Source organism: Bubalus kerabau, chromosome 18, assembly GCF_029407905.1.
Source record: "Bubalus kerabau isolate K-KA32 ecotype Philippines breed swamp buffalo chromosome 18, PCC_UOA_SB_1v2, whole genome shotgun sequence".
Classification (NCBI taxonomy): Eukaryota; Metazoa; Chordata; class Mammalia; order Artiodactyla; family Bovidae; genus Bubalus; species Bubalus kerabau.
The window spans coordinates 2,152,042-2,165,543 of NC_073641.1; the positions used below are offsets into that span (position 1 = coordinate 2,152,042).

Sequence of the window (13,502 nt, forward strand, 5' to 3'; positions counted from 1 at the left end):
AAAAAAAAAAAAAAAAAAGGGAAAGACTGGTGTAGTTCTAGGTTGGTCTTGAGTCACCAGGTGGGAGTTTAAGAACCTTCTGTTGAGACCCAAAGGAGACAGAATCTAGAGACAGGCCACAATGGTGCAGTGACAGAATAAAGACCTGGTTGCTAGGGTCAGGGAATAACCACCAGAGGCCTGGAAGAAGAGAAATGGAGCCCTAGCTCCTAGTCCCCTTTCGCACCCTCCTTCCTCTTAGGTTGTGTGAGATGTTACCTTTCACCTAAACATCATCTTCCTGATTTCAGACCTTTTAACTCTGGTCTCTGAGTTCTGCTTAGTTCCACATTTTCTACCCATTTGCACAGAGGACCACCACCTCTCCTTTCTGGAATCGCTAAGGTTTTCTACTTCACTTGTGACCTGGTCATCAGCCCTACTAATTCAGCTAAGATGGAAGTGCCCACCCTCTCCAAAACACTTAAGCCTCCTGATCTCAATGAAGAGTCTTTGGACCCTAGGATTATGATTGCCTTATTTGAAATTGGATCAATTTCCCCAGTTTCTTGCAGTTCTCTTCCTTCACTAAAAAGTAGTGACCACGAAGCAATTGAACAGCGAATTGCAAAGAAGTTTGAAAGCCTCTTAAAAGAAATTAAAGATATTGTTAAACATGTGACAAGTTATGAACAGAAGGTCACAGAAACAAAAGAACCTTTTAAGGAAACCAATATGTTTGAGGTGTCAGAACTTAGAGAAAAAATCATAGAACTTGATGAAATAAATAAAGAACTAGTGAAAAAACTGCTTGCTAGTTCGGACCTAGGGAAAAAAGAGAATGCAAAGAAACAGGAGATGAGGTTGGACAACCAGAACTCTGAGGACACAGTGCAAGACTGTTCAGGGGATTTGCTAAATTGTTCAAAAGGACAAAAAGCCCTTCCTGAAACTCAGCTAAGTAAGGAAAAAGCAAAGCACGGATTCCCTCACATTCAAGAAGAAAATATCAGACTGAGGAACAACATGGAGCGGTTACTACAGGAAGCAGAACACTGGAGTGTGGAACATACTGAGCTCAGCAAACTAATAAAATCCTATCAGAAATCTCAGAATGACATCAAAACTCTTAAAAATAATGGCAACCATTCCCCAACTCAAACAAATAATGAGTCAGCTAAGCAAGAGCTGGAGGAACAAGTGAAGAGATTGAAAGAAGACACATATTCATTGCATTTGATTGCAACTTTGCTGGAGAATGAATGCCAAATCTTAGAGCAGAGAGTAGAACTGCTTGATGAACTCCATCATCAGAAGGAAGAACCTCAACAAGGGGAGCCAATGCAAATAAATCATGAGCAGAGCGACAGGGAACAGAAGCTACCAGAGGCAGAGAAGGTCAAAATACATGAGAAAAACATGCCAGAAGTGGAAGGTACATTTCACAAAAGAGATCAGTTCTTTACAAGCCTGGATATTTGTCATAATAAGAAAGCTCATAATAACAAGTTCAATACTCGTATTGCAAAAAGAGCTCTTGTGGTAAAGAGGCCAGCTAGCAGCTTAAGTTAAAAAATACCAAAAGTAGAAGAAAAGGCAGATCTTCAAAAAACTACATAGTACATCCAGCTCCAGGCATATCAATCATCAAACCTAAGAGAGACCTGTTCAACCAAGAAATAGCCATAGAACAAGAAGATTAACAATTAACATTATTCATTACCTTGATGGTTAGGTAAGTTTGGTCTTTAATGACCATCAATGTCAACTTTTGCTCACATTAGTCATCTTTACAAGCTGGTTTTGTAGTTATTACACAGAGATCTATGACACTTTAACCAAAAGTGAGAATTTACAGGTCCAAATAAGTAAAGATCTAAATAAAAACCACAAGCAAAGGAAGGGATTCTTTTTTCTTTATTTAATTATTGCCTTGGGGAGAGAAGTTCTGGGGGAGAAAGTATATAACACTTTAATTGTGAACCTTTCAAACTCCTTTCAAACACATATTCCTTTTCCTATTTATTATCCACTCAAGTGTGGGCTGTAGTGGAGTTTTAAAAAAGCTGATAAGTCACTCCTAATCTTCTCATAAATTTCCCTGTTCCCTGGATCTACTGTTACTAATATTCCCTTCTTGCTCCTCAACTAGTAAATGGTGGGCATACCAGGCAGCAGAGACCCTTGGGGAAGGACACCTTGGCTTCTGTAGAAGAATAGATGTGTCTCAAGATTTTGTTCTGTGCTGGAAAAATTCCTCTTATTAACCCAGGTGAGGATAATTATTCAGAATTACTCAGGGAAAAAAGCATTATCATCTGTTAAGAGGACTGAACTTCTGATTCCAGGAAAGATGGAGCAGAATCACTTCTCCCTGTTCCTCCCAATCAGTTCAGTTCAGTCGCTCAGTCGTGTCAGACTCTTTGTGACCCCATGAATCGCAGCACTCCAGGCCTCCCTGTCCATCACCAATTCCCGGAGTTTACTCAAACTCATGTCCATCAAGTTGGTGATGCCATCCAGCCATCTCATCCTCTGTCGTCCACTTCTCCTGCCCACAATCCCTCCCAGAATCAGAGTCTTTTCAATGAGTCAACTCTTCACATGAGGTGGCCAAAGTATTGGAGTTTCAGATTTAGCATCAGTCCTTCCAATGAACACCAGGACTGATCTCCTTCAGGATGGACTGGTTGGATCTCCTTGGTTGAGTCTTGGTTGAGTCTCCGAGGGACTCTCAAGAGTCTTCTCCAACACCACAGTTCAAAAGCATCACTTCTTCGGCACTCAGCTTTCTTCACAGTCCAGCTCTCACATCCATATATGACCACTGGAAAAACCATAGCCTTGACTAGATGGACCTTTGTTGGCAAAGTAATATCTCTGCTTTTTAATATGATATCTAAGTTGTCATAACTTTTCTTCCAAGGAGTAAGAGTCTTTTAATTTCATGGCTGCAGTCACCATCTGCAGTGATTTTGGAGCCCAGAAAAATAAAGTCTGACACTGTTTCCACTGTTTCCCCTTCTATTTCCCATGAAGTGATGGGACCAGATGCCATGATCTTAGTTTTCTGAATGTTGAGCTTTAAGCCAACTTTTTCACTCTCCTCTTTCACTTTCATCAAGAGGCTTTTTAGTTCTTCTTCACTTTCTGCCATAAGGGTGGTATCATCTGCATATCTGAGGTTATTGATATTTCTCCCAGCAATCTTGATTCCAGCTTGTGCTTCTTCCAGCCCAGAGTTTCTCATGATGTGCTCTGCAAACAAGTTAAATAAGCAGGGTGACAATATACAGCCTTGACGTTCCCCTTTTCCTATTTGGAACCAGTCTGTTGTTCCATGTCCAGTTCTAACTGTTGCTTCCTGACCTGCATATAGGTTTCTCAAGAGGCAGGTCAAGTGGTCTGGTATTCCCATTCCTTTCAGAATTTTCCACAGTTTATTGTGATCCACACAGTCAAAGATTTGGTATAGTCAATAAAGCAGAAATAGATGTTTTTCTGGAACTCTTTTGCTTTTTTGAAGATCCAGCAGATGTTGGCAATTTGATCTCTTGTTCCTCTGCCTTTTCTAAAACCAGCTTGAACATCTGGAGGTTCATGATTCACGTATTGCTGAAGCCTGGTTTGGAGAATTTTGAGCATTACTTTACTAGTGTGTGAGATGAGTGCAATTGTGCAGTAGTTTGAGCATTCTTTGGCATTGCCTTTCTTTGGGATTGGAATGAAAACTGACCTTTTCCAGTCCTGTGGCCACTGCTGAGTTTTCCAAGCTAAAAACCCTGAGTGTTATGTATTAATATGAAATGAATGCAAGAAGACTCTGAAAGATGGAGAAAAGGAGGTGTAATGGCCAGGGTCCCCGAGACTGAATGAATGACGTACTGTGTAGTTTCCTGAGTTTTCTTTTGTGTCTTATATATGCTGGGAGATGATAACCCAGAAATGCCAACACATTTAGACAAAAAAAGCAGGCACGACCCCCTCACCCCCCAATCCAGGCCTGCTTTCTCTTGACAGAGGATAAGAAAACAGTCTGGCAAGAAAGAAACTTTTTAAAAAATTGCCCTGCTCTGGCCAAACTGCATAAAATTGTCTTGCTTCCACTCTCATCCTTATCAGCAAATACTTAGCAAAAACACTAGGCTTTAACTGTTGCCTGCCAGTAATGAAGCACTCTTCTGTATTCCTTCCGAGGTGGTACGTACAGAGGTGGCAGAGAAGAAACCTTGGAGTTTCTCTCCCACCTGATGGTAACAAGTTGCTCCTCCCTCAGCCCTTTTCCCAGTAAAATAAAACATCATAGAAGGCCCTGTGGATAGCCTAGATTTCTATACTCTTCCCCTGTTTTAAACCTAAAACAAGAGGTTTAAGTAGGATCCACAGTCTCAGAACACAATGCCCCAAATGTCCATAAAAGATAGAAAAATAACTCACTCATTATACAAAGAGAAAATCTCAACTTGAATGAGAGAAGATGATTAACAAGTGCCAACAATGGCATGATACAGATGTTGGAATTATCTAACAAGAAGTGTAAAGCAGTCACAAAAATGCTTCACTGAGCAATTGCAAGTACTCTTAAAAAAACAAAAATAATAGAAAGTCTCAGCAAAGAAACAGAAAATATAAAGAAGAAACAAATGGAAATTGTAGAAATAAAAAATATAATATGTAAAATAAACTCAATGAATGTGCTCAATAGTAGAATGTTGATGTCAGAGGAAAGATTCCGTGAACATGAAGACAGAAAAATGGAAATGACCCATTCTGGCCAGCAGGAAAAATAGGCTGAAAAAACTCTCACAGTCTCAAAGCTTAAAATAAAAACTATCTAACATTGGTGTTATCAGAGTACCCCCAAAAAAGGTAGAATGTGGGCTAAAAAGTATTCATTGAAAAAAAATGGCTGAAAATTCTACAAATTTAGTGAGAGGCATGAACCTATATATTCAAGAAACTGAGTGAACTCTAAACAGTATAAGTTTAAACATATTTAAGGCACTCATAATCAAATTTCTGAAGCCTAAAGACAAAGTAAAAAAGCAGGTGCAAAGAACAATGATGGAACAATGATCCAAATGACAGTGACTTTCTAATCAGAAACCTCCAAGGCTAGAAGGAAACAAATATTTTTCAAGAACTGAAAAAAACATCAACCCAGAATTGTTTACCCAGTGAAAACAGCCTTTAGGAATGAAAGTGAAATCAATACATTCTCAAAGGAAAACTGAGAGGATTTGTCACTATTTGTTGAGAAAGCTCATTTGGCTATACATCTAATTCTCATTTTTTACGTTCAAGAAAATGAGTGTTCCTTTTAGCCTCAGGCTTTGTCTTATTCTATTCCCAAAGAGTAATTTCCTATCAGTTCAGTTCAGTTCAGTTCAGTCACTCAGTCATGTCCGTCTCTTTGCGATCCCATGGACTGCAAGCAGTCCAGGCTTCCCTATCCATCACCAACTCCTGGAGCTTACTCAAACTCATGTCCATGGAGTTGGTGATGCCATCCAACCATCTCATCCTCTGTTGTCCCCTTCTCCTCCCGCCTTCAACCTTTCCCAGTATCAGGGTCTTTTCCAATGAGTCAGTTCTTTGCATCAGGTGGCCAAAGTATTGGAGTTTCAGCCTCAGCATCAGTCTTTCCAATGAACATTCAGGACTGATTTCCTTTACGATTGACTGGTTTGATCTTTCAGTCCAAGAGACTCTCAAGAGTCTTCTGCAACACCACAGTTCAAAAGCATCAGTTCTTCGGTACTCAACTTTCTTTATAGTCCAACTCTCACATCCATACATGACTATTGGAAAAACCATAGCTTTGACTAGATGGACATTTGCTGGCAAAGTAATGCCTCTGCTTTTTAATATGCTGTCTAGGTTTGTCATAACTTTTCTTCGAAGGAGCAAGTGTCTTTTAATTTCATGGCTGCAGTCACGATCTGTAGTGATTGTGGAGCCCAAAAAGTAAAGTCTCTCACTGTTTCCGTTGTTTCCCCATCTATTTGCCATGAAGTTAATGGGACTGGTTGCCATTCACACAGGAGATGCTAAATGGATGAAATGAGAAACTACAACATAGCTGAATCAAACAATCGCTTCTTACACTTCAGCTTGTTTATATGCATTACCTGAACAAATTGTCAATATCATTTGTTTGTCAGATGTTAGGAGTTTAACTTTCTAATTCTTCATACAAGCACTGAAACTGCTAATTACAGGATTTTCAGATTTTTGAGGGAAACGCTGCAATATGCAGCATTTGTTGCATACAGCACAAACTCTAGATAGTCAGAGTGTCAACTTTAGATTTTATGTAGCACCATTGTCGTTGTTGTCCAGTCACGAAGTCATATCCAGCTGTTTGTGACCCCATGAGCTGCAATATGCCAGGCTTCCCTGTCCTTCACTATTTCCCAGAGTTTGCTCAAACTCATGTTCTTTGAGTCGGTGATGCTATCCAACCCAGAAGTAAAATTTCCATTGGTGAGAACTCAGTCACCAGGCCATACCTATCTGAAAGCAACTGGAAATTGAGGTTTTTAGCTGGGTAACTATGTCACCCAGGCAGAGGGAAAATTAATTTTGGAACACTGTGAGATGGAGAGAAAGTATTTTTGTGTTTCTGCACTGTTTGGGTTTTCCAGGCAAGTATTATGGCAACTTGAGATCCTAGACTCAAAGGAAGCTGTAGAAGATATTTTCCCACTGCATAAATAATAAGAGTTCAAAAGAGTTATCTAACTTTAGAGATAGATGTTAACATTTTAAGTTGGGGTGCCTCACCCCAACTGGGATTTGGAGACGTGTTTTGTAAAGCTGGAGACACTGAAGTTACCTAATCCCCCAAGAGATTTACATTATAAAAGGCTTAAGAGTGAGAACCCAGGATCCAGAGGGTTTTTTTCCTCTCTCCTCTTAGAGGGGGAGAAAACAGCTGTCTTTTTTTTTTTCTGCATAAATGCCTGGATTTCTTCCCTCATCTTTCCTCCCCCACATTATAGGCCCCAGTGCTAGGGTGACATCTGGTTCTCATCTCTCTCCAGGGGTAAGAATTGGAGCAAGAGGAACTAGCACAATTACGATGATGTAAGTAATAATCATCTGTCTCTGATTCAAGAACCTCATGTGTCCATTCAGGATAAAATAGAGATGAATATTAAACTCCAATAAAGTCGATCAGAATCTCCACCACAGGTCCTATTATAAATGAAGCATAGGGCATGAGAAATTTTCACATATTGTAAATACAGAAAATGTAATTTGAAATATTGCTTCCTACTCCATAAAAGTTTTTTTTTTCCCTCCTGTCTAGAATATGTATCATGTTATAAATAATCTAACAGAGGAAATTTTCCTATTACAGCCCTTAGTAAAAGAAAATGATTTCCAGTTAAACATATTGAGGTACCAAAAGAATCACTTTTTTTTTTTCCTTTTGCCTTTCCCTCTAATGGAAACTACCATCCACTCTATTCTATTTTCCAGCCATCTTGGTTAACAAAACACTGTGCATTTCTGCTATACTTTGTCAGACATGTGGTACATGTTATCAAGAAAAAAAATTTTTTTGCTTAAATAAATTACAGCTTTTTAATTATCAAATACAGTAAGTAATTTCTGCTATACCAGACCTTCTAGATTTGGTATTGACTTTAAGATTTGGTAAGTGTAAAAAAAAAAAAAAAAAAAAAAAAAAAAAAAAAAAAAAAGATTTGGTAAGTGTAATAAAATTATTCTTCTGCCACAAGGTCATATATATTTTTATCCAATCCTAAACATGTAAATGAAATTCCTGAAAACAAGTCATTTTTAAGGGTGTTTCATGTGAGTTCCAGTGGGTAATAATCCATTATATTCTTTCAATTAATGTAAGATTTATTTGGAGAAGTATCATGGCATTTTCTATGTGGAAGGATCTTCAGGCCATCACTTGTTGACAGTGAAAATCTGGAACGATAATTAGTATTGACCTTATTGAGTTCTTTAAGACAATATTTTCTCATATCTGTCAAAGTCCAATTAAAAATTGAACTATTTTTAATTGTTCAGAGGTCCAGTCTTATCATCAGTACACTTCTGTCCAACAGTGATAGTCACTTTTAAGAAATACATTTTTGGTTAATCCTCTTAGGAAAAAGGGGAAATTCATACAAACTTCCTAGTCAAATAAATTTTTCTTAATAAATTCTTCACAGTAATGAACTAGATTCTTGATTTCAGAGTGCTTGGGTCCCTATAAAGTTTTTCCCATCAAGCCATAGCAGTGCCACAGATCATTTAAAGTTCTTGACAACTTATGGGCTTCCCTGATAGCTCAGTTGGTAAAGAATTTATCTACAATGCAGGAGACCTGGTTCAATTCCTAGGTCAGGAAGATCCCCTGGAGAAGGGAAAGGCTACCCACTCCAGTATTCCGGCCTGGTAAATTCCATGGAGTAAAGTTTTCCCCATCAAGCCATAGCAGTTCCACAGATCTTTTAAAGTTCTTGACAATAGTAATAGTAATATTTTAGTAAAAACAAGCACCTTGTTTCCCCTTTAAAATATATTCCATGAGCCAAACATTATTTTTTTAAAATTTGGTTTCCATTCAGATCATTATTTACTACCTTTTAACTATTTAAAAAATTATGAAATATGACAAATATAGAAAGGCACATAAAACTCATATGTACAATTAAACAAATGATTAAAAATTAAAAATCTATGTAATCACCCATTTGGTCATATCATACTGTTTTCTAAAGTGTGGCCACCCCAGTTTATGTGTCATTATCACTCTAAGAGCATTTCTATCGCCCTATAGTCTCACTTAAATTTAGTATTGTCAGACTTTTTAATTCGATGGTCATGCAATAGTACCTCACAGTGGTTTCAATTTGTATTTCCTGATTACTGAGTTTAGTCAACTTTTTGTTTGTTAGCCATTTGCATTTCATTTTCATGAAGTGCCTATCTTTTGCTTCAAGTTATTGATACGTAGGAGTTCTTCATGTATTCTGAGCACTGTGATGATTATGAGTTGCAAATATTCTCTCACTCTGTCTGTGGTTTGGCTTTTTTACTTTTCTGCATTTCTTTTGCTGAACTGAAATTCTTAATTTCAATGTAGTCCAATTTATTAACCCTTTCCCTTTTAATTGTGTCTATGTTTTGTTTAAGAAACCCTTACCTATATCATGTATAAAATTATTCTAAAGTGCTTTAATTTCTTGCTTTTTCACCTATTTCTCTAATCTCTCTGAATTGGATCTAGACAGAGATTCATCAGAGTATTTAGGTTGGTTGTGCAAGGATTCTGTAATTATGGATATGTTCATGTCCTTTTCCCATGTCTATGCTTTGGGGGTACTTTTAATCTAATAAGAAAACTATTAGAACTTTTATATAAAAAAAATAAAGATGATAGAATGAAAGAAGTATTGCACAAAGAAGGAAGTGATTCTGTATCCTAACTCATCTGGTTCCCAACTGCTCCTTTACAAGGTGGAGATAGTAATTTTCTTTTGGACCAAGGACCAATGCTCAAAGATTCTCTGGCTGTCTCTGCTAAGGTCTTACTGCTCTCTAAGAAGTAGGAACAGATTAGATGAGAGCATTAGAAACAAACCAGAAGCAAGCATGGCCAAAAAGGAAGAGAACAATAGCAAATAATCTAAATATAGAAGATGTCTGGAAGTTGGGATCATGGATATTTTGAAAGTAAAAAAGAAAGATAATTGCATATAAAGGAGAAAGGTGTACCAGATCAAAGTGAAGTAGAGAAGTGAATTTATTGTCATCATACCATCATCATTATTATTCTTAAAATATTTTTCCATAAACCTGGTCAATGTAGCAAGTAATTTTTAAAATATGTCTTAACACAAGTAAAGGCCTCATACAAAGATTCATCATAGAAATGTCACAGTCAGTTGAGTGTTCTTTTCTAACAATTACAGTTTTCTCGGGGAAACCATGAACCACTAATCATATTTAATTGTCTTCTGTGAACAGGAAGGCATTCTGTACAGCATTTTAGTTGGCACTGGTCTGTTATGAAGCTTCATTGTGAGGAAGTAGGTGCTAATGTTTGCGTTCTATTTTAAAGAATCTTTATTTAAGAGAAATGTACCATTTAGTGATTCTCAGACTTTTCTGAGGAAATATCCTATTTTGCTTATTTATATCTTTATCCTTTTTCTTTTTTTTTTAATTTTATTTTATTTTTAAACTTTACATAACTGTATTAGTTTTGCCAAATATCAAAATGAATCCGCCACAGGTATACATGTGTTCCCCATCCTGAACCCATCCTTTTTCTTGATCTATCATACTAGTCTTTTCCAAAAACTGGATTTGGGTTTGTTAATCTTCACTATTTTCTTTATCCCATCGCATGTCCTTGTCCTTATTCCATCTCCTTACGGGATGTCCTTATTATTTCATCTCCATGTCCTTGTTTTGAGCCTATCCCCCAGTTTTTAGTGATTTGTTCTGCTTTTTAAATTTCTTGAGTTGAATCCTTACTGTGTTTATTTTTAAATCTTCTTGTTTCCTCAAAAAACATATTAAAAGCTATAAATTTCCCTTTACAGACTATGGATGGAGATCATAGATATTCATAGGAAATGCTTTCATTATTATTAATTTTAACTTTAAAAATTATTTTTAAATTACTTCTTTTATAATTCAAACATTATTTTAAGCAAGGCAGTAGATATACTGGTATGACACTAAGTATTGTTTTTTAAATGATGCATAGATATCATACGATGTTTGTTAGTATGTTTGACATATTTCATAGGAAAAAACTTACAAGAAAAGAAAGAATATATGCTTCTAGACCATAAAATTTATTTATAGACACTATAGAAATTCTTGCACATGAGCAAAAGTAGACTGTATGATATATAATATTCTTTGCAACTTTGAAATATTTGGGGAAATAAAACCTAATCTATTAGTGAAGAATAGATAAATTGGGCTATATTTATGAAAACTAATAATATATAAATTAAAATGAAGTAAATTTACATGTATCAAGATGCAGAGATTTTTTTGGACATCTTTGGTCATAACCCTGGGCTGGTATCAATTATTATATCTAATCAAAAGAACATTTTCTTATTCTAAGAATTTTAAATTACAAACTTTAATAAAACTAATTACCTAAAGTTTTATATATCAAATGAATATAGTATTTACACAATTATTTTCATAGCACTATCATTTTTTTGTTGATTTTCTTATTATATATTTCTGTCAACAGTAAAATGCTATTTAATATTCTAGCATATTTAAACTCAGTTTTTTAAAAGAGAAAATTCTCTGAGGAAGAAAAGAGAGTGGCAATTTTAACCAGTCATTGTATTCCACATATATTGCTGTCACTTGTGACTAAATTTAGCTTTTCCAATAGTGTCTTTTGAACACACCATATTTAAAAAGAGGACATTACCACCTCAAGTAAATACACCCAAATGTGCCTATAGCCTTTTAAAATTAGGATACAGGTCTATTCAAGGGAAGCATTATATCTATAATGGCATTTTTTGAATCCCACACGCTGCAATAAAGATCGAAGCTCCTGTGTGCCCAACAAAGATCAAGTGCAGCCAAATAAATAAATTTTAAGAAAAGAATAGGGACTTCCCTGGCAGTCCAGTGGTTTAGACTCCACACTACCACTACAGGAGGCCCAGTTTCAATCCTTGGTTGGGAAATTAAAATCCTGCATGCCTCGCAGAAAAATAAATAATTGGTTTATTTGAATTCTCTGTTTTCAAAAGATGAAACCTGTATTAAGTATAAAGAGAGAAAATTATTTCTAGGCTTTTTTTTTTTTTTTTTTTTAATTCCTAGGCTTTAAGGACTTTACCCTTTGGTTCATTAGCTATTTAGAGGTCATTTAGTACATCATGCAAAATGCCCCGCTGGATGAATCAAGATTCATTCACAAGCAGGAATCAAGATTGCTGGGAGAATATCAACAGCCTCAGATACACAGATGACACCACCCTAATGGCAGAAAGCGAAGAGGAACTGAAGAGCCTCTTGATGAAGGTGAAAGAGGAGAGTGAAAAAGCTGACTTAAAACTCAACATTCAAAAAACTAAAATCATGGCATCTGGCTCCATCACCCCATGGCAAATACATGGAGAAAAAAATGGAAATGGTGACAGACTTTATTTTCTTGGGCTCCAAAATCACTGAAGATGGTGACTGCAGCCATGAAATTAAAAGACACTTGCTCCTTGGAATAAAAGCTATGACAAACCTAGACAGTGTATTAAAAAGCAGACACAATACTTTGTCAACAAAGGACAGTCTAGTCAAAATTATGGTTTTTCCTGTAGTCATATACAGATGTGAGAGTTGGACCATAAAGAAAGCTGAGCACTGAAGAATTGATGCTTTCAAACTGTGGTGCTGGAGAAGACTCTTGAGAGTTCCTTGGACTGCAAGATCAAACCAGTCAATCCTAAAGGAAATCAACCCTCAATATTCATTGGAAGGACTGATGCTGAAGCTCCAATACTTTGGTAACCTGATGCAAAGAGCCTACTCATTGGAAAAGACCCTGATGCTGGGAAAGATTGAGGGCAGGAGAAGGGGGCAAAAGAGGATGAAATGATGGGATGGCATCACCAATGGACATGAGCTTGGGGAGACTCTGGCAGATAGTGAAGGATAAGGAAGCCTGGAGTTCTGCAGTCATGGGGTCGCAAAGAATTGGGCATGACTAAGCGAATGAACAACAGATTCATAAGGAAACCCTATTCAGATTTGAATTTTACTGACTGCATTGCTTATTTATGGTAATTATGGTTTTGAATTGGGATTATTACAATGGATACTACCTGTGATTATTAGGTATTTGGATGAAAAATTGTGAAAACAAAATTAGACAGGATGTCTAATAACCTGAGGAACTGAATTAAAATTCAATGTGACCCTAAAAAATAGTACTAGTGAGGTGAAATTTATGTAAAATATACTTAACTGGAAAACTAAAACAGGAATAAGAATAGAGTAATTTGCTTACAGGGGCTTCCCTGGTAGCTCAGCTGGTAAAGAATCTGCCTGCAATGCAGGAGACCCTGGTTCGATTCCTGGGTCCAGATCACCTGGAGAAGGGCATGGCAACCCACTCCAGTACTCTTGCCTGAAAAATCCCCATGGACAGAGGGGCCTGGTGGGCTACAGTCCATGGGGTGGCAAAGAGTTGGACACAATAAGAAGCTAAATACAAGAACAAGCACAATATGCTTCTGAAGGAAAAAAAGGTTTAGAGGAAAAAAATGAGGGGGAAATGCTATTGTATCACATCACTTGAAATATATTTTGGGTGATTCAGAGATCTTGTATAACCATGTTGAAGTAATGTGAAGTAAAAACCTATTTAATACTAAAAATATTGCTGTCATCATTCTAGATGCTAAGAACATAAGCCCAACAATATATCCATCATTCAAAGACAGCCACAATTAATGATGTAATATATTTCATCCCAATCTTTTTGTCTATTGATTTTATTT

The 13,502-nt window shown here is 36.7% G+C and overlaps 1 protein-coding gene across 1 annotated transcript; it reads left to right on the forward strand.

Moving 5' to 3' along the window:
* Positions 1 to 429: 429 nt before the first annotated feature.
* SPZ1 (spermatogenic leucine zipper 1) lies at positions 430 to 1,806 on the forward strand. Its single transcript, XM_055555226.1, has one exon. It carries the CDS (start codon positions 436 to 438, stop codon positions 1,549 to 1,551), a length of 1,116 nt encoding a protein of 371 aa, XP_055411201.1. The 5' UTR covers positions 430 to 435; the 3' UTR covers positions 1,552 to 1,806.
* Positions 1,807 to 13,502: the final 11,696 nt, after the last annotated feature.

Coding starts and splice junctions, on each gene's coding strand:
- SPZ1 (XM_055555226.1), top strand. CDS start 436: ATGGAAGTGCCCACCCTCTCCAAAACACTTAAGCCTCCTGATCTCAAT.